The 21960-nt window shown below is 45.1% G+C and overlaps 1 protein-coding gene across 1 annotated transcript in view; it reads left to right on the plus strand.

Annotated features, from left to right (window-relative positions):
• The window catches only part of SHANK1 (SH3 and multiple ankyrin repeat domains 1), a 1404784-nt gene that overhangs the window by 207307 nt on the left and 1175517 nt on the right, over window positions 1-21960 (plus strand). Inside the window, exon 2 of the mRNA XM_069200994.1 lies at window positions 12540-12848. Within this exon, the coding sequence (XP_069057095.1) occupies window positions 12579-12848 (270 nt within the window). The 5' untranslated portion in view covers window positions 12540-12578. The remainder of the gene's footprint in view (window positions 1-12539; window positions 12849-21960) is intronic.

A 21960-nucleotide genomic window follows, 5' to 3' on the forward strand; every position in this document is an offset into this window, starting at 1 on the left:
CCGCAGAACGACGCGCAGCCGGAAAATAAGCAGGAGAATCCACGCACAGACCCGGGACATCTGGTAATCCTCGCGATCCACAAAAAGAGACTGTCTGCGCGCCGGAAAACGACGCCCGACTTCCCCGCGTGGAAAAGAACGACGCAAGTCTGTGTGTGCTGAGCGGAAAACGACGCACACACCCCTTTTTCCACGCATCTCTTCTCCTGTGGCCCTCTGAGGAGATTTCCCACCAGAAACCAGGTACTCTGTGCTTGAAAGACACTTTATTGCTTTTTAAAGACTTAAAGACTCTTAATATCACTTTTCAGTGATATCTTTACAAATTCGTATTGCAACTTTGATCGTTTTGACCTACAATTATCCAGATAAATATTCTATATTTTTCTAAACACTGTGTGGTGTATTTTTGTGGTGTTATACTATGGTGTTGTATGATTTATTGCACAAATGCTTTACACATTGCCTTCTAAGTTAAGCCTGACTGCTCGTGCCAAGCTACCGGAGGGTGAGCACAGGCTGATTTTGGATTGTGTGTGACTTACCCTGACTAGAGTGAGGGCTCTTGCTTGGACAGAGGGCAACCTATCTGCCAACCAAAAACCCCATTTCTAACAGATTGGTTTATTCATGATTGGCTATTTAATTTACTTGTAAGTCCCTAGTAGAGTGCACTATATGTGCCTAGGGCCTGTAGATTAAATGCTACTAGTGGACCTGCAGCACTGGTTGTGCCACCCACTTCAGTAGCCCCTTAACCTTGTCTCAGACCTGCCATTGCAAGGCCTGTGTGTGCAGTTTCACTGCCACTTCGACTTGGCATTTAAAAGTACTTGCCAAGGCTAGAACTCCCCTTTTTCTACATAGAAGTCACCCCTAATGTGTGCCCTAGGTAACCCCTACAGCAGGGTGCTATGTGGGTAAAAGGCAGGACATTTACCTGTGTAGTTATATGTCCTGGTAGTGTAAAACTCCTAAATTCGTTTTTACACTACTGTGAGGCCTGCTCCCTTCATAGGCTAACATTGGGGCTGCCCTCATACATTGTTGAAGTGGCAGCTGCTGATCTGAAAGGAGCAGGAAGGTCATATTTAGTATGGCCAGAATGGTAATACAAAATCCTGCTGACTGGTGAAGTCGGATTTATTATTACTATTCTAGAAATGCCACTTTTAGAAAGTGAGCATTTCTTTGCACTTAAATCTTTCTGTGCCCTTCAATCCACGTCTGGCTAGGTTTAGTTGACAGCTCCTTGTGCATTCACTCAGACACCCCCCAAACACAGGGTACTCAGCCTCACTTGCATACATCTGCATTTTGAATGGGTCTTCCTGGGCTGGGAGGGTGGAGGGCCTGCCCTCACACAAAGGACTGCCACACCCCCTACTGGGACCCTGGCAGACAGGATTGAACTGAAAGGGGACCTGGTGCATTTCTTAGACACTCTTTGAAGTCACCCCCACTTCAAAGGCACAATTTAGTATAAAACAGGGCCTCTGCCCTACCTCATCAGACACTTGCTGGAGAAGAAACCTGAACCAGAAACTACATCCTGCCAAGAAGAACTGCCTGGCTGCTCAAAGGACTCACCTGTCTGCTTTCTCCAAAGGACTGCTGCCTTGCTGTTGGCCTCCTGCCTTGCGGAACTCTTGTCCAAGGGCTTGGACAGAGCTTGCCTGCTGTTCCCTGAAGTCTCAGGACCAAAAAGACACCTCTTTTTTCATTTGGACTCTTTGTGCGCCGAAAGTTTTGACGCACAGCTTGTTCCGCGGCGAGAAAAACGCCGCACACCGACGCTGATCGATGCAACGCCTTTGGGGCGACCGGAACTTCGACGCGCGGCCTCGCAAGGACAATGCCGCCCGACTTCCAGAGAGGAAATCGACGAGACACCTGACGTCAGAGCGAAACTTTGACGCACAGCCCCGCGGAACGACGCGCAGCCGGAAAACAAGCAGGAGAATCCCCGCACAGACCCCGGGACATCTGGTAATCCCCGCGACCCACAGAAAGAGACTGTCCGTGCGCCGGAAAACGACGCACGATTCCCCGCGTGAAAAATAACGACGCAAGTCCGTGTGTGCTGGGAAGAAATCAACACACACACCATTTTTCCACGTATCTCTTCTTCTGTGGCCCTTTGCGGAGAGTTTCCACTCCAAACCAGGTACTTTGTGCTTGAAAGAGACTTTGTTTTCTTTTTAAAGCCTTAAGACACTTTATATCACTTTTCAGTGATATCTTTACAAATTAATTTTGCATCTTTGATTGTTTTGACCTGCAAATACCCAGATAAATATTATATATTTTTCTAAACACTGTGTGGTGTATTTTTGTGGTGCTATATTATGGTATTGTATGGTTTATTGCACAAATGCTTTACACATTGCCTTCTAAGTTAAGCCTGACTGCTCGTGCCAAGCTACCAGAGGGTGGGCAAAGGCTAATTTTGGATTGTGTGTGACTTACCTTGACTAGAGTGAGGGTTCTTGCTTGGACAGAGGGTATCCTGACTGCCAACCAAAAACCCAATTTCTAACACTATTTTTTAAATTATATATCAACATTTGATGATGATGATTTTTCTCTTGAAAGAAAAAATAAAATTTTGCCACACTGTCTTGGTGGGTAAAAATCAACATAGAATGGTAAAAAAAACGAGAGAGGCTGGACAAGGAGAAGTTTTCACAAAGGTATTCGAGGAATTGGACACACATTTTTCTCCCACAGTATGGGTTGCAATTCAGTACTATACATTTTTGCAATGGAAGGAGAGAAAACAGGAACTGATTGATAATTATGTGGCAGTGTTAAAACAAATGGGCAATCACATGTTGCTTTGGCAGTTTACAGAAAGGACTGATAATCTACCAAATTTTGATACATGCCAGTAGCATTAACATTCAAGACAGGCTATGGGTGGATGGCGAATCACCATTGAAGGATAATATTTCTTCAGTAAGAAAAAGCTGAACTTAATAGGCACAGATAGGCAGACAGTGATGCTGTTTGTAAAGTAAGGGTGATAACCAGAAAAGTATTAAAACGCAGGTGCAGGAAAATTTAAAAGCAAAATGGATAAAGTACAAGTTTTAAGAAAAAACAAGAGAGTTTTAAGTGTGAGAAAGATAATAAAAATAGGTTGACCTGTTTTAGACGTGGTAGCAGAGAATATTTAGCCTACAGTAAGAAATGTCTGACTATAGGTGAACAATGTAGGAACTGTGGTATCTGAAGTCACTTTGCGAGAGTTTGTAGGAAGAAGAGCAGAAGCAACAAGCTATGTGTAACACAAACACAAGGTGAAAGCTCAAGTGAATCTAGTGATTCTGAGGAGACCAGTGAGGTGAATTGTGTGCTAAGTGTTCAAACAGATGACATGATTTTAGGATTGACTGGGGTGGTAAGAAAGAAGCCAATGTGTGAAATTACAATTTGAGGAATTTGCATAAGCACTGTGGTGGATTATGGATTTCCCTACTCAATTGTGAATAGAGAGATATGGGAAAGCAAGTTTGCAGATCAAGCAGGGTGGAATCTGGAGGTGCCAGCTATTAAAACTGAGGGCCTCATTACAACACTGGCGGTCGAACCAGCCGACTGCCAATGCTGCGGGGAGGACGCCACTGTCATACTGATGGCAACCCCCTTGCCCTGCTCTATTACAATGTTCCAGCCAGGCTGACCGGCAGGGGGATAGTAATAGAGCATTACCACCAGTCAGTCCAGTGGGAACAGTGCTACGATGTACGACTCGGCTCCTTTAAGGCAGCCGAGCCCTATATTGTAGCAAAGAGGGGGCTGATCAGCACCCTTGGAATGCACACTGTCTGCGCGTTCCAACGGTGCTGGGCCGGGGGGCTCCTGGCACTGGCTTTCCACCAGCCTTTTCATGGCTGGGTCCCAGCCATAAAAAGGCTGTCAGAAAGTGGGGTTTGTAATCAGCCAGGCAGCGCTGAGCTCAGCGTCACCCTGGCTGGTTACAACTCTGACCGCCGTCACCCCATCAGGAAAAATATTCCTGGCGGGAACGGCAGACCCCTGGTGGGTCCACCCACCAGGGTTGTAATGTGGTTGTCGCGGTCCGACCGCCAACTCAAGGGTGGCAGTCCTAGGACCGTCAGCCTCGTAATGGGGCCCTGAAAGTTTTACAGGGGAGGCTATTGACATGTCGGCTTTAGGTGGCTTGAGTTTGAATTTAAAAGAAGGTCTGTGAAAGGGAAGGTGTATGTGGCAGTAAATTGTCCCTTTGTTTTAGGGTAGATAGACCGGGGGGAAATCATGGATAGTTCTTAATCCCACCAAAGGTGATCCAGTTTTACTTGTTGACAACAAAAATGATTCAGTTGGGATGAAAATGAAGAAGGAATTGCCGGATATTTTTAACGGAAAAATTGGAAGACAGGAGGGTTTTTCCCATAGGATTTTCTGAAGGAAGGTGCAGTGTCTCAGAAGTGAGAAATGTTCCCTTGTGAATTAAAGGAGAAAGGAGAAGTTATTCAGGAATTAGAGAAGTTGCAGAAGGCAGGTAGAACCAGCAGAATCTAAAAAATGGTGATGGCTAGGAAGACCAGCAGGATGGTAAGACTTTGTGTCAACTTGAGAACTCTAAATAATATCATTGCGGTTGACAAGTCCCCTCTTCCAAGAATCAATGAGATGTTGTCTGAAACCAGAGGAGTGGAATGGTTCTCCACTATTGATTTATCCACGGTGTACCATCAAGTGCTGTTACATCTTGATATTAAGAAATTATCAACCTTTATCAATCCAGGTTGGTATCAGTGGCCATGGTTTTTCAACACCTAGGCCCTGATTTATACTTTTTGACACTAAACTGCACTAACACAGTTTAGCGTAAAAAGGTATACTGCCGGCTAGCACCATTCCAAAACGCCTGCAGGGCATCCTATTTATGGAATGTCGCAATCTGGCACAAAGGATGGGCTAACGTCATGGAGAAGGACGTTAGCCAGGTGGGGGTGGAGGTGGCGGTATGGGAGTAGTGGGCTTAGCGTTAAAAAATGACATTAGGCTGGTTAGAGTAAAAAAAGATGACTCTAACCAGCCTAGTGTCATTTATTGACGCTAAACCTACCATACCACATGACACCTGTCTTATAAAAGACAGGAGCCATGCCCACCACCCCACCCCAATGGCCAGCACAGGCGATCAGGGTCCCCTGGGCATGGCCACTGCACCCAATGCTGTGTATGGGGGCCCATTTCTGGGTGCCCAATGGCACTTTAAGAAAAAAAGGTAAATACTTACCTGTACTTACCTGGGATGGGGTCCCCCATCCTCTGCTGTCCCTTTGGTGTGGGTGGGGGTGTCCCTGGGGCCTGGGGAGGGCACCTGTGGGCTTATTCCATGGTGTTCCACCATGGAAATGGGCCTACAGGTCCCCTAACGCCGGCCCTGACCCAGGCGTTAACTAATGACGCAAACCAAGCTTAGCGCCATTATTTCGGCCCGCCTCCCTCCCGTGCACCATTTTTGCACGGGAGGATAAATAAAGCACTAGGGCCTTTGAGCCATTTGTTGCATCTCATTGACGCAAGGTAGTTTTCAGCAAAAATGACTTTAACTCCAATATATTGGCGCTAGACATGTCCAGCGGCAAAATATAAATATGGAGTTAAGTTTGCGCTGAATTAACGTTAAAAAAAATGATGCTAATTCAGCGCAAACAGAGTATAAATATGCCCCCTAATGTCTTAAATACTGAAAAAAATGAAAGGAAATTAAAGGGATCTTGATTTTTTGGGTGATATTTTGGACATGGGAAAAATGAAGGATGAACATGATGAATGGTTGGAAATTCTGAAAGACAGGGAATTGACAGCAGAGTAGTCTAAGTGTATATTTGCTAGATAGAGTGTGACCTATTTAGGGCATGAGATTGTCAAGGATGGGATCAAATCTAAGAACAGTTTATTTTGAGATATAAAGGAAGCAACAATGAGCAAGGATGATTTAAGAGCTTTCCTATGATTAGCAAAATTCTTCTCAAAGTTTGTTGGGAATTTAGCAGAGACGTCTTAAAACATGAGACAACTATTGAAAAAGAAAGTACAATTTAAATGGACAGAGGAGTCACAAAAAAACTCTGCCAACCTAAAGGAGGATATTTGTGAATCCCCACCTCTGCAAGGTTTCAATCCTTCAAGGAAGTCCCTTGTGAATACAGATGCTAGTGGGAAAGGAATAGGAGTGGTGTTGACACAACTGAATAATCATGGAAATGAAGTACTTATTGCTTTCTCTTCAAGGTATTTAACACCAACAGAAAAAAACACTATGATAGAGAGGGAGACTTTAACTTGTGTGTGGGAGCTTGAACATTTCCAACAACTTGTATGGGGGTCTCCTGTACTGTTAAGATCAGATAACAAACCCTTGACTAAGATACTTACAGCACAGGGTTTGGACAAAGCTTCTGCGAGGAGTGCCAGAATTTCCATGGACTACATGATTTTAATTATAGAGTGGAGTATGTACCGGGACTTAAAAACACAGTGGCACAGTGCCCTCTGCTGGTTAAGGAAGTTCCTAATAATGATTGTGATGATTGGTGTATGGCAATTGTGGACTGGGAAGAGTTGAGTTGTATTGATGAGGAAGAGTGGAAACAGCAGTATGTACCACATGAGACATCGGTGGATGTGAAAACCTATGTGAGAAATGAATGACCTGATTGAAAAAACAATTCTTGATACAAACGTGCTATGTTACTGAAAGGTGAGAATAGAGTTGTGTGAAGAGTGACTTAGGGCCTCATTACGAGTCTGGCGGTGCATGGACTGCCAGACTCGTGGTGGTGCTTGGACCGTCACCGACAGGGGCCGTCCGACTGCCACATTATGACTTTGTTGGAGCCGCCATGGTCCGACTGCCGGCACCGCCAGGTTGCCGATGGCCTGGTGGTGCCGGAGGCCTCAATCTGCCAGGGCAGCGCTGCCCTCTGGATTACGACCCGTGTTTCTGCCAGCCTCTGCATGGCGGTCCCACCGCCAATCAAAGGCTGGAGGAAAGGGGGTGCTGGGGTTCCCAAGGGGGCCCCTGCACTGCACTTGGCATGGACAGTGCAGGGGCCCCCATGGACAGCCCGTCGCGCTTTTCACTGCCCAAGTTACGGGCCGTGAAAAGCGCTACGGGTGCTATCGCACCCGACGCATCGCAACATTGCCGCCAGCTCTATTGCAAGCCGGCGTCAATGTTGTGGTGTGTTTCCCACTGGGCTGCCGGGCAGACACGCTGTATCCTCCCGCCGGCCCAGCAGGAAACTTGTAGTAGGTTCTGCAGAGGGACGGCCGCATATGCGGTCATCCCAACGCGGGACTTTGGCAGGCAGCCTCCGCCGCCTGCCAAAGTCATAATAAGGGCCTTTGTGTTGAGAGATGGAAAGGTGATTTCTCCTGAAAGAGTGAGAGGACAAATTTTGGACTTGGGCATAAAGTGCATTTGCTGTTGTTAAAGCGAAAGAGAAAGCAAAGGATACTCATCGGTGGGCAGGAATAGATAAATCTGTGGAGAAGAAGGTGAGGGATTGTTTGGTTTGTGAAAGATTTGATAAGAGTCAAGTGGCATTTAAACCACCTGTGTGTCCTTTATCTAGCCCATGCATGCCTTGGAATAGAGGTGGTATACATGTTATGGTGCAAATGCAGGAAGAAATGGGAATGTACAATAAATTATGGTGGAAATTGATAATTTTTATAAGTGGGTGGAGGTTGCGGTTGTGAAGAATTATGTTACAACTAACATTATTATGGAACTCTTGGACAAGGTGTTCTTGTAGGAGGGATTGCCTACTTGTCTTAATAGTGATAACGGACCACAGTTTAAGTCTAGTAAATTTTCTAAGTATCTGAAGAGGAACTGAATAAAACACAGAACTACATTTGTGTATCACCTTGAAGAAAATAGAAGCCTTGAGAGGTTTAATTGTTTGTTTAAGAATGTGATACAATTGGCTAAAGATAGTCAACTTAACTGGGAGAGTGAAGTTAAGATGTTGTGGGTGTATCGCATTACACCAGGTGAAGTAACAGGATACAGTCCTTTTGCCTTAATGAGAGGAAGGGTGCCTTTTGATAAGGTTAATCAAGTTTAGATGAGTGCGTCAAGGTGTGTGGAGCGGGCACGAGCAAGTTGGGACAAGAATCAAAGGGGCGCAGACCAATGCAAAGAGTGGCATGATAAGAAAAATGACCCAAGGGATGTTGAATTTGACGTGGGACAGTTGGTTAGAGTGAAAGTGAGCAGGAAGAGGGAAAAAAGTGTAGTAGATTCTCAGCACCTTTACATGCGGAAAAGAGTTTTTGTAATTCTGCTCTTTTGAGTGATGGAAGACAATACATTTGACTAAATTATCCAGGAACAGAGGAAGCAATGAGGGGAAGAAAGATTTCAGTTGGATGGAGAGTGAGGTGAAGGATTCTGGAAGTTTGAGGTTAAATGGAGGAGATTTTGGGAATAAGAGTGGGAATGTTGGAAGTTTTCTTGGAGATGAGGAAGGGAATAATGGAGGAATGAGTGGGGGTGGACAGGTTGTGGATGAAGATAATGTATGAAGGGAAGGTTTGGTGGGTAAAGGGTGCCTGCATCCTAAGAGATTCAAGGATTTCATATGTTCATGAATATTCCTGTACCCTCCTTTTCAGTGCCATGCATACGTTCTTGTTTTATGTCAATAAGGACAAGGAATATGGGATGAATAGTTTTTGATAATGTTTAATTAGGATTGTATATAATTTTGGTGTTGTTTTATATTAAGTTGTACAATCTGCATTTTATTTGTGTAGTGTAGGGAGGGGAACATGTTATGTTGTGTATATCTTAAATAGTAGAATTTAGGATGCTGACTGCATCTAGATTCCTAGGAGTTTAGAATATATTAGGTCAGTCATCAGGAGTTGTGCATGGAGGAGGGGGGGAGGCAACTGGGTCTGCCAATAAAGAATTGCACTTCTTTACATCTTTGCCTCATCACTGGAATTCATCATAACACTCTCCTTCCTGCTGCTTGGTTCTTCTGATCAACCTTCTTCCCAATGTTAGAGATGTTCGTTCTGCTTCACAAACACTGCTGCAGGCCTCTGACCAGCTTCTGATGTCTGTTCTGAGTGGCTTAGATTTTGCTGTTTTGGCTATCAATTCTCTTTTTGTTTGTTACTTTAGTTTCTACCTCCTCTTCCAGTGTTCACTTAAGTCAGATGTAGCAATGAGATGAGGACATTTTGCTATTGTCCACTTTTATGTCTCTAGTTGCCCCTTACTCTTCTCCAACCTCTGCGTGGTTGCTGGATGTGGAGTCCTAACAACACCATATAATACTGTTCTGTCTAGTGGTAGATGATTCCCAGGCTGTCCACTTACACATTTATTCTTCACTTGGTCTCTGATATGATCTCTGTTGAAATCTCAAAATCTAGGATCTACCCAAATTGTTTCCCCATATACCGTCTGCTGTTACACCACCGCCTGGAACCCATCCTTGAGTCCACTTTCTACTATAGCTTCTAACACTCCCATCAAACACGTTCTGTAGCAGCCAATCCCATAGCACTGTTCTACCTACGTGGTCAAAGTCATTACCAGCCTTCAGTCTTCCCATTGCATCCCCAATGTCTCAGCACCATCTTCCGGCTGGATGGCTCTCAGCCATGTACCAAGCTCTCTATAATTAAGGCAGATCATGGTGCACCCCTTTCTACCTCTGCCACATGCCGAGCCAATATGCTCATACCATGGGTGCTCTGCATCTTATCACCTCTTAATGCTCCCCGCACCGCAGTGTATCACATCCTACTCCACTCTTATCACCGTGAAGATCATTAGGAGGTTTCTTTTACTCTGAGGAGCCCATTAATGACAGTTTGGCCCCGTGTGAATTATGAGATTAGCTAGGAAAAAAGGTAACAAAATCTGTTTTTGTTTCATCCAGAGTTTTCGGCTGCCACAAAATCTCCATATGAAACGCAGAGGCAAAGTGAGGAAGTGCCAGCGCGCAGGGCAATCAGGCGTTGCCTGATGGGTTGGTCTAACATGTGTAGACCAGTTTTTTAGCAGTTTGTGGGCTTGTTTTATGGCCCGGTTGTCCGATTTTTACTGTTGATTCTCCTGATGTTACTACAACAAATGCCTGCAGCAAACACAAATGCATCAGTTTCTCATATCTTGCAAAATACTCATGGAGCGTGTCTTTACATGTTCAAAACTGGCCCGATTTGCAAATGTGGGCAACTTTTTTATCTAGCTAGCTCGCTAACTGAGGTCAGTTTTAATTTGGTGCCTGAGCCTGTTCTTTGTTCTGTTATGACCCTGCCAGGGTATTTACTATGGTTATTTCTCATTTGGAAGGGACCTTCAGGGTCCCATTTGTACTCCCCGTAACTCCGCCCCCTGGAGTAATCAGTACTCCTGGTATCTATAACTCTACTGGGGTCTACCGACTAGAGAGAATGTAACTAGGAAGGATATTAGGCCTCTCATAATCCAAATGAGAGTGGGAATGTTGGAAGTTTTCTTGGAAGTAAGGAAGGGAATAATGGAGGAAAGAGTGGGGGAGGACAGGTTGTGGGTGAAGATAATGCATGAAGGGAAGGTTCACTGTGTCCACACTGTGTCCTCGCCCATGAGTCATGGCCTACCTCCTTTCCCTCAGTTTTCAATTCCACTATCAAAGCCCACGCCACCAGACCTACAATCCACAGAAACAGGTAATCTGCAAACCATGATCTCCTCTCTGCTTTTAGAGATGATAAACACATCATGTAAAATCTGAGTTTCTCTCATTTGGATGATCTGTCTATATCCTCACTAGTCATCAGTCATGGGCACAATTTTCTCATATATGTAATCTACCAAAGTCCATATATGTCTACGTGGGGTACAGATTAGTATTGACGCTACTTGCCTGTAACAAAGAAATAAATAAATATATGTAAGACACAGTAGGTGGCTTTAGAAGAAAACATGGGGCCATATGTATCATTATTAGAAATAGCTATTGGCTAATTTTCATCCTCTGCGAATCGCAATTAGGTCATTTCTAATCCTAATGTATGAAACTCCATGGGCCAGGTGTACGTAGTTCCAGGTTTGCAGTTTCCTAATAGCAAATTGTTTTGAATTACTATTAGGAAATCGTAAACAGCTATGTACAACAGTGTCTCAGACATCGTTTACAATTCCCAAATGGGTCACAAGGAACCTGCCTCATTATTATTCATGATGCAGGTCCCAATTTTCAACCCATTTGGGAATGGTCACAACCACTGGGATGGTGGCCTGCTGGGGGTCAGCAGACCATCATGTCTGTGATTGCTTTTTAAATAAAGCATTTTGTTTTGTAATGCAGCTCATTTTTGGCAAATGGGTTACCACTTCCTTCAGAGTCAGTAAAGAATGAATATTCTGCAACCGCATTCTGGTCGCAAAACATTCATACATATTAGTGCAATTCAGTATTAGGTAGGGACGCCCTAAATACACCCCTTCCTAATACCGAATCGCAAAAGCAAAATGCGAGTCGGTAACAAGTTACAGAGTCATATTGTGCCTTTTGTACATAGGAAAATCATGTTTCTGGTCACAAATGGGCCATTTGTGAGCGGAAAACTGCTTCGTACAGTAGGCCTCATGAGTTTCATTTAGCGTTTCCTAATGGGTCGCAAATCGACCTACCTAATTAACATTCATGAGGCAGGTTGCAATGTGCAACCCATTTGGAAACGTAAAAATCACAGGGATGGTGGCCCGCTGGGGTCAGCAGACCACCATGTCTGTGATTGCTTTTAAATAAACCAATATTTTTTTTTTAATGCAGCCCGTTTTTCCTAAAGGAAAGCGGGATGCGTTTAATAAAAGAAAAATGAAAAGATTTCATAATTTTTTTTACGAGCAGGTGTGCGACCACTACCTGCTCTTAAAAAACGTTTTCGCTACCAATCACAAAGGGGAAGGAGCCCAGTGGGGACACTTTACCATTTGCGAATGGGTTAACACCTACTTGAAGGAGATGGTAAAATGCGAATGCTTTGTGATCGCGTTGTGGTCACACAACATTTCTACAAACCGCTGCGATTCAGTATTAGGGAGGGACACTCTGAACATGCAGTTTCCTGATACAAAATCGGTATGCATTCGCAATTCCAAATTGTGATTGGGTAGTATGTTACCGACTAGCAAACTGGAATTCATACATACCAAAATGTATTTTAGCGGTCGCAAATGGCCTGATTTAGTGAATCGGGTTTTTTGCGACAGGTAAAATGTATGATACTATGGCCAATGATTCTGTGTCCACAGTTTTCAAATCAGTTCTAGTCACAACCACTGAAGTGACAGGCTGACATATAGGCTAATATTCATAGTAGCTTATAGAAGTCATTAAATTCTATAAAAAGAGCAATCCACCTTGTTAGTCATGCCAATGAATTGCAGGCCCTTATGATGCTTGGTTTGTCTCTTTGAAAGATTAAATATTTACCCCTGGTTTTCTTCAAGTTGTCCTTTCTTGCTCTCTTTTCAGCTGGTCCTGTAATGCTGCTGTTGTTCCACCTTCCTGACAATGCCCCAAAGTCCTGTGTCAAGCGAGGAGGAGAGGAGGAGCGTATCCGAATACCCTGGTGGGGAGTCGGATTCAGAGAGCTCCAGAGAGGACACCGTCCGTGGTGGGAAGAGCAATCCCACTCCTACCACCAGCAAGCCTGGTGTTAACCCTCTCTCCTCCTCTTCAATAGCAGCTCGACGGATAAAAGAGCGGTCCATGTCTGTTCCTGATGATTCTCATTTCAGCATGATGGTTTTTCGTATTGGGATTCCTGACCTCCATCAAACAGTAAGGATAGCTCTCCCCAAGAAGTCTATTTGTATTCCATTGGTTTAGTAAATCCGTTTTATTTTTTTTCCTTTACTTCATGAGCTTCCTCCATGCCAATTCTTCCTCTTACACACCTCATTTCTTCTCCACCCCATTCTTGCCTCGTCCCTTCTGACCTGACCTGCCTCTCTTTTTCTCAGCTTCTTTGTCTAACCTCCTTTACAAACTTCCTTTCTAGTTCTTCCTCCAAGCTTCTTTCCATCGTTACCTTTCGGTCCTATCTATGTTGCTTTTCTTTCATTTCTTATTTCTGTTTTTCATTCGATCTCAAAAACATTCTGACTTTCTTTTCTTCACTCTCCCTCGCTTTTTTCTCATGGTTGTACTCCCTCTGTTTCTCTTAAGTTCTATCTCACACTCTCTCTTCTTTTTCTTTATACCTGGGTATTTATTGTTTTTTCTCTGTTTGTCTGACACTTCATTGATGCATAAATATGTAATACTAAGTGTAAGGTATTTCTGAATTGTCATTTGCATACATCAGGTGTTAAGGTTGATATTTGTTGATTATAAATTACATTAGCTGCATGAAGATCCGTGGTTAGCAATTATATATTCTCATTAGCCATAAGAGAGTGATTACCATGTGCCATTGTTGGTACATTTATGAGTTGTAATAATTAAGTATTAATTCTGAATATTACAATTCGTCAGCCGTCTCATAGAAGTGATATATTAATTGTCGACATGCAAGTATTGCTTTGGTATGTCTCTGAACGCCCTCATCCTTGAACAGTAGAGATATTTTTTATTTGATTTATTTGTAGGTTCCCTTTTCGTGAGAAGCAGCAGTGGCATCACACTAGCATACATGCCAGCATTTTAGAAGAGAAAAGTGGGAGATTTCTACAAGAAAATTGGGAGAATGTATTTCCCGCATTGACTTCTATTGGGGCCTGAATCGGGTTACTGTTATGTATGGGATTTGCAAGTCTGCGGCTGCAGGATCAGATATTAGATACACAAATGTGCGTTTTTTTCTGTTACGTGTCAGGAGCACGGAGAAAGCGCTATGGCAGGCAGAGAGAGCGCGTTGCAAGTGCTGTGTGCTGGCCAGCTGGAGCAGGTTACTGGCTGTGCATACTCTGAGTTACCCAAGACCAGGCCCTGTCAGCTGAAGCCCGCAGAGGAATCAGGTTTTTACATGCAGGAATCGGAGGAGGGAGACTAGCCTTGAACTCGGTAGTCTCCTGCATGAATCGGGAGGGTTGACATGTATGAACTAGTTTTAAGAAGCGCTAGTTGTATGACTCTCAGTAGTAGTATCAGTCTGGATATCTGCATTATGTCTTTGAATATTATACCTTTTTATTCAGGTATACATTCCCTTAGATTAAAATGGGCATATCAGATAAAATAAATATACATTTCCTAACTTTGATCCGTTTCAATATGATATTTCTAGCTATTAGCAGTTTTATTTGTCTGGGTGCTGGCAGATTAATTTCATTTACTTCGGTCCATTGGTACCAGGAAAGATTGTATGTGGGCAGGATGATGACCTAAGAATCCCAGTAGAAGCGGCCCAACGGTTCTTCTGCGAGTCAAGATGGCGCCGGGGAAGTTAAGAAGCGCTGTCCTCCTTCTCCTGTGTCTATCACAGTTTGCGCAGTGAAAAAAGGCAACTGTTTTCCTGACTCACCGGCAGATCAGCTGTCTGGACCTAACTAATAAACTGCTCCAAGTACAGAGTGGTAAGGGGCCTGAACGGCGGAGGGGGTAGGGTGACCACCTGGCATTGAGGCAAATTCTGGACAGGACAAAGGGTCAAAATTCAGGACACAAATTCAGGACAAAGGGTCAAAATTCAGGACAAAAATACAAGAACAAACGTCAGTTTTACAGACACACGCAAGAGAGGCCATGCCTCACTATGTTGTCAGTGCATTTATGTACTCTTTAACATAGCACTATTTATTCACTGTGGACCTTTTGTGATTGCCTCCTGGTGTGCTACATTCAGGTGTCACATTACGTCCTTGTTCAGTAGTAAATTAATGCCCTTCACGGCAAGGCCATCACCCCTACCCAAATCTACCCGATCTTTCCTGAAGAGAAAGTAACAGCAAAATTTGTATTATGTTTCTGATCATTTCAAAACCCCTGGCAAACAGTTGGGGAAACATTAAGGTAATTAACCTTATGCTAGTTTAAACAAATTGAACAAAAACATCTGGCTTACCCCAACCGCCCATGGACTTTCAACCTAATTTTTTTTAAAGAGGCAGGGCAGATGGTGTGGGTGACAGTCTCACACCTAATGACAGGATGTGATGTACCCATAACTTGTCTGTAGTCTCACTGCACTAGAGTGTATGTTTGGGACTCTACATTTATCTCAGAAATGGGAGCCCGGACTACCAATCAAAGATAATAAAAGAGTAGGATGAAATCGAGATCAAATGGGAGATCCACTGCAAGTAATTCAAAGGGTTGTTGCTAACAACTGGATAAATAAAGAAGAGAAGAACAAGGTGGGACAATTCCTAAAATCAGACAAGATGGGTCCACCAAGACTATTTGAAGGTATTGGGTACCTGGGGAGTTGTCTGCACACAGGAGCGAAACAGAAGGGGCACTGTCAAGTGGTTGAACAATCAACACCCATCCACCTTGGCAAACTCTTCTGGTGCAATGGTTCGCTGTTAGTGCTTGTGAAGGGTGAGCAGGGGCCAGACCCCTTGCAAGGTTGTGCAAGGCAATTGCCCGCTTAGTCCATGTCTTTATATGGTTTTGCAATTGAGCAAAAGCCAAACTAGAGATCTGGGTTATCCCTAAGTGTCAAGTACACATAGAATCTTCAAAATATTTGGGATGTAAATTGCACAAACAAAATTTACAAATTTTAAAATTTAATTAGTGTTTCTTTAACATATGGCACTGTTTTCGCCTTCTTACACAATTAGATCTCAGATTGAACAGGGAACCAGTTACCTTTTGATACCTAGTGATTAATATCTACCATTCTTACACTGATTTCCAGGATGAAAATCTCGGCAGAGCGAATGGTCCCTCCAAGCCCAGTTTGCTTTTTGGTCTTCTCTTCTGCTTTCTGTAGAGGCCATGTGGCACTAGCGAAGATGGTGTGCTACCACAATGATAGTATTATTTTGCAAACCTTCCCCTGCTCGTCCTTCATTCCTTCTTCAGACAGGCCACACATCTGATTTGGTCACTGCAGCGCCATCGGGAGCTCTTTCCACTCTAAAGCTAACTGTGACTGCGGGTGGATTAGATCTTCTGGACTTAGAATGCTTTTATTCAGCTGCAGATGTCCAATGGGTGGCTCACTGGCTTTCTGCCCACCTCCCTGCATGAGATGGGGTTTACCAGTAAAGACTTTTAAGGAAGGCTTAATGCACTGCTCATCATTTCCTACTGACCATTCTATCGATCACCATCCGGGGTTATCATGCATGGCTTTCTCTTGCCTTGCCAGAACCTGTAAACTCACTGACACAATTAAACCCTATGCTCCTGCACTACCTTTGCTAAGCCTTCCCACTCGCACAGGATGGCTGTGCTCAGAGCAACTCCATCAGTGGCATGTTGCAGGTGTTTTAAAATTGGGGACTTTGTTTCTGAACAGTGAGCTACTAAATTTCCAAACCCTTGTGGCAGACTACCATCTTCCCCCCGGTCAACTCCTTACTTACAACCACCTTAAATAATCATTAAATGCCCTATTTCATGTCTGCTACCTAGCACTAACCCTACAAGAGGTGTGTCAGAAGCTCTGTACCATAGGAAATGGTGGCAAACTGATAGAATGGGTGTACAGACCTATCCTGCAACATGGAAACCACTCCAGGTCTTCTTGTCATACTACCTGGGTGATTGATGTAGCCAAACCTCTGCAAGATATGGACTAAAATACTGGACTTTCCCCACAAAGTATCCCACAGCTGTCACTTTAAGTAAATTCATAGTGCTTCCTTGTGAATGCATTCTGCCCGTTGCTTGCCATTGGCCTTGTGGTTTGTAACTCACAATTTGTTGCTTTCAATTTGCTGGCTTTATTTGTTTTAGGCTATGCAGCTTGAATTCGTCCCTTCCCTTGCCAAAACCTTACTTACAGTATCCTGCCGAGTGCTCCCTTTCTGTAAACAGGCCTGTAAATCTTGTTCTTATCTTATCATATTTGCTGTGCATTCAAAGAACAAAGTCAAATATCAGGCTCTGTCTTCGGTGGGAACTTTGTTGGTCATTACAACCTCGGCGGTCTTTTAACAAGACCGCCGAGGGGCCGCCGTGCGGAAGACCGCCAGTAGTGGCGGTTTGCCGCTCGGCGTATTATGACCGTTGGCTGCCCTCCGTCGTTTTTCTGACAGAGAGCCGCCAAAAGCCATATTTGCGGGCGGCGGGGAAGTGGAGGTTGCTCCACCTCCACCGCCACGCCAACAGAACACCGCCCAGCTAATCACGTCCTGTGATTCTGCGCGGCGGTGTTCTGTTGGCGGTGTGGTGTTGGCGGAGCTGCCCCCATGGCTCCAAGCCCCTCCCGGCGGATCGACGGAACAGGTAAGTCGATCGTCCGTTAGGGGAGGGGGTGGGGTGGAGTTGTGTGGGTGCATGGGGGTGTGCGGCTGTGTATGTGGGGGGGGTGTGAGTGCGTGTATGCTTGCGGGGGTGTTGCGTGTTTTGGGAATGAGTGCGTGTATGTATGTAGGTATGTCTGTGTGGATGTATGCGTGAATGTGTGAATGTGGGTGTACGTGTCTGTGTGTGTGTGTGGATGTTGGCATGTGTGTCAGTGTGTGTGTGTGTATGTGTGTTGGTGGTGCCTGCATGCGTGTCGGGTGTGTGTGTAAGGTAATGTCGGGGGGCAGGGTGGGGACGGGGGTCCTGCCACCTTTGGGGGGTGGCAGTGGTGGTGGGTGGTGTAGGGGAGGGAGTCGGGGTGGGGGTGGGGTGGTGGCAGAAACCCCTATCAGTGCCAGGGAAGGAATTCCCTGGCACTGATAGTGCTTACTGCCATGGATTTCATGGCGGTTCCTACCGCTGGAAATCCACGGCGGTAAGCCGGGTCAAAATACCGGCGGCGGTATTGTCACGGCCGCCCTAGCGGGCGGAACGGAGAAGCGGCGGATGAGCATGGCGGTAACCGCCATGGTCATAATTCCAAAAATAAGACCGCCAGCCTGTTGGCGGTCTTACTGCCGCTTTAACACCGTCCGCCAGGGTTGTAATGACCCCCTTAGTGTTTACTTTCCTTTCTCTGACTTCAAAGTGAGAGGATTTATGCAACAATCTTGCTGGATACTGGGGTTAGGAAAGAGTTTTTTCTATCACATGACAACATTTAAATAGACTTCAGAATATATCAGAATTGCACCCTACTCTGTATCACTCCACTTTACGCCACTCCATGCCACTGTTCTCTTCTCCATTCGGAACCACTCCACATTATGCCACTGCTCTCTATGCTACTTCACACTATGCCTCTCTACTCTGTACTAATCTACTCTAAGCCACCGCACTTTGCGCCTCTCTACACCACTGCGCTCTGCTCGTCTGCACGCCATACCACTCCAGTCTAGGCAACACCAATCTAATCCGCACAACTCCACTCTCTGCCACTCTGCAACGCTGCACTGTACGCCACTGCACTCTAAGCTAATACACTCTATGCTAATGCACTTTACTCTGTAACACTCAACTCTATGCCCCTGCACTCTACATCAATACACTGTACATCATTCTAATCTACTCTGCACCTCTGCACTCTATGCCACAGCACTCTACACTACTTTATGCCATCACACTCTATGCCACTTTATGCAACTCCACTCTAACCTGCACTTCTCCACTCTAAGCCACCTCAGTCTACTGTGAAATAATCTACTTTATGCCACCGCACTCTGTGCCACTGCATTCTATGCCACTGCACTCTACCCTGCACCTCTCCACTCTATGCAACTGCACTCTACTCTGAAACAATCTATTCTACTCCACTGTACTCTATACCACTCTGACCACTGCACTCTAGTTCAATGCACTCTACACCACTGCAAGCTGACACTCTGCAACACTGCTCTGGCCGCCACTATACTCTGCACCAATCTGCCCTGTACTACTGCATTTTGCACCAATATACTCTATTCCACTGCATTCTATGCCACTCTACTCTGCCCAATGCCACTCTATGCAACTGCACTCTAGACCAGTGCACTCTAAACAACTGCACTGCCCTTTACTCTGCACCACTGTACTCTATGCCACTGTTCTCTGTACCACTCTACACCACTGCACTGACACTCTACTCTGCAACTCTGCACTCTACACCACTCTACTCTACACCACTGCACTCTAGGCACTATACTCTACACCACTCTACAATACTCCACTCTGCACCACTCTACACCACTACCCTCTGCACCACTCTACACCACTACACTCTATGCCACCAGTCTACTCTGCATTCTATGACACTGCACCACTCTGCATTACTGCACTCTCTGCTACTCCATTGTATGCCACTCTACTCCACTGCACTCTATGTAACTCTACCCCATGCCACTCTATGCCACTGCACTCTGCGCCAATGCACTCTAAACAGCTGCACTGTACGCCACTGCCCTCTACTCTGTACCACTGTACTCTACGCCACTGCTCTGTGCCTCTCTACTCCACTCTACATCACTGCACTGACACTCTACTCTGCAGTGTTGCACTCTCCACCACTGTACTATACACCAATGTACTATGTACTACTGCATTCTATGCCACTGCACTCTATACCACTCTACTCTGCATCACTCCACTCTACAGCACTTTGCCATACTCTGCACCACTCTACACTACACCACTGCACTCCCTGCAATGTGAGTCTACTCTGCAATTTATGCCACTGCACCAGTCTACACTACTGCTCTCTCTGCTACTCTATTGTATGCCACTCTACTCCACTGCACTCTATGCTACTCTACTCTGTCCCATGCCACTCCATGCCACTGCACTCTAAACCACTGCACTCTACGCTAACGCACTCTAAACAACTGCACTGTAACCCACTGCACTGTACTTTGCACCACTGGGCTCTACGCCACTGCTCCTATGCTACTCTACTCCACTCCACACCACTATGCCACTAGCTTTAAGCCATGCTGAACAGCAGCTACTCTGGTGTATAACATGGCTAATGGCTAAAACACATTAGCAAAGCCAATAACTCTTTCGTAGATGAGACCTATTGGCTTTGCCAGTGTTTGTTAGTACTATGAGGTACTGAGGTACCTGAAAGAACTGTGAAAAATACAATTACATCATAATAAAGGCTGCTACAAAATGCGCAAATACATTTCGGTTAAATAAAAAAAAAAAGTGCTTCTCAAATACAGATTTTAATAATATACAGTTTATACCTAGTGCTAAAAAAAATTATAACACTCCATTAAAACCACACACTCCACAGCTCACCTTGGAACACCATTACAATACCTCTCTGAAAGAAATACCTTTGCCACCAGAAAACTTCAAGTGACTCCTTTTAGTAAAGTCAATGCAGGTTTTCAAGCCCCTTTGTATTTGCAGATTTACCAGTTGCCCACATTTGCATGTCTTTAGGGAAGGAGACCCCCTGGCAAGAAGGCCTTTTCTTATCTGTCTGCCCCTCTCTCAGAGCACAGGAGACCCCCTGCCTTCCAGCCCAGCTGGGGAAACTCCTCTGCCCGTAATTTCGCCCTGCCTCCTTTGCCCTTTAGGTGAAAGGCTAAAATTACGGACAAATGCCGTCCGTTAAAGCTTTCATCACGGACAACGGACAGCAGGGCGAAATTACGGACAGTCCGTGAAATCCACGGACGGGTGGTCACCCTAGGGGGGGGATGCGGCCCCCAGCAGTTCAGTTGGGATTCTTTCCGCCCTTTTACCGGATGTGAGGCCGTCAAAGACAGGGTGGGCAAAGTGAAAAGGAAGAAAATGCCCAGCTAAGGTGGTCGCAGTACGTCAGTGGATTATTTTGGGGTCTCTCTGTGTTACTGTCATTCTAGGTGTTACAGATTGTAGGGTTAGCTGTACTGTTCTCGATTTGAATAACAATATTATCCATTTAGATATTCATGTTATGTATTGTGGATATCAGCATTATATAACAGTCTCTTTTTTGTCAGCATTATTAACCATAGATATCAGCTGGGGTGTTAGTAGTTTACATATGCTTTTGTCTTTATGCATGCATGGGCTCACCCACCCTCCCTTACCCCCATATGTTTCTGCACTTGCTTTCCGTTCGATATACAAAGACCCTGGGAAACTGCTGGAAGTTCATAAATTAAAGATTTTCACCAGAAAGTGATTTGTTATCCTACATGAAAAGGACATTAATTACAAAGTTGACAGCACTGACACGTATCAGATTAAATCAATCAATCAATCATCATATTTGTAGAGCGTGGCTTATCAGCTTATTACCCTGGGGGCATATCGAGGCGCTCAAGGTTGTCGCTGCGTGTCCAGGCTACTCCTCAAAGAGCCATGGTGTTTGTTTTATTCGAGGAGGGTGTGTGCAGGGCGGAAGTGGTGGGGGGGGGTTGTTTCTGTTCTAGGTGGCTAGGTAGGTGAAGGATCGCCCTCCGCAGCGTCTGCACCAGATTCGCTGTCGATGATGATGCCGAGGTTGCAGGCGTAGTCCCTCAGTGACAGGGGTTGTCCAAGTGTGGAGGGCCACCAGGAGTTATCCTATGGGAAGGGATGGATTGTTTCCAAAGATGATCACTTCCGTCTTGTCCGTGTTCAGTATTAAGCAGTTGGATTTCATTCAGTTGGTGACTTGAGTCATGGCATTGCTGAAGCTGTCTCTGGGAGAGGTGTGGTCTTCTGCGAGGGAGAGTATTTGTTGGGTGTCGTCGGTGTAGGAGGTGATTTTGAGTCCATGGGAACAGGCAGTCTCGGCCAGCGGCGTCACGTACACGTTGAAGAGGGTGGGGCTGAGAGAAGATCCCTTAAATACTGGTTAAATGAACAATCTTCTTATTTGACCAAGGCAGGGGATTTTGATAGATTCCCTCAGTAACCCAATTACCCAGTTACAAAGTTACCTTGGTACTTTTATTGGATCTGCTAAAAAACA

The sequence above is a fragment of the Pleurodeles waltl genome, chromosome 7, assembly GCF_031143425.1.
Source record: "Pleurodeles waltl isolate 20211129_DDA chromosome 7, aPleWal1.hap1.20221129, whole genome shotgun sequence".
In the NCBI taxonomy this organism is placed as follows: Eukaryota; Metazoa; Chordata; class Amphibia; order Caudata; family Salamandridae; genus Pleurodeles; species Pleurodeles waltl.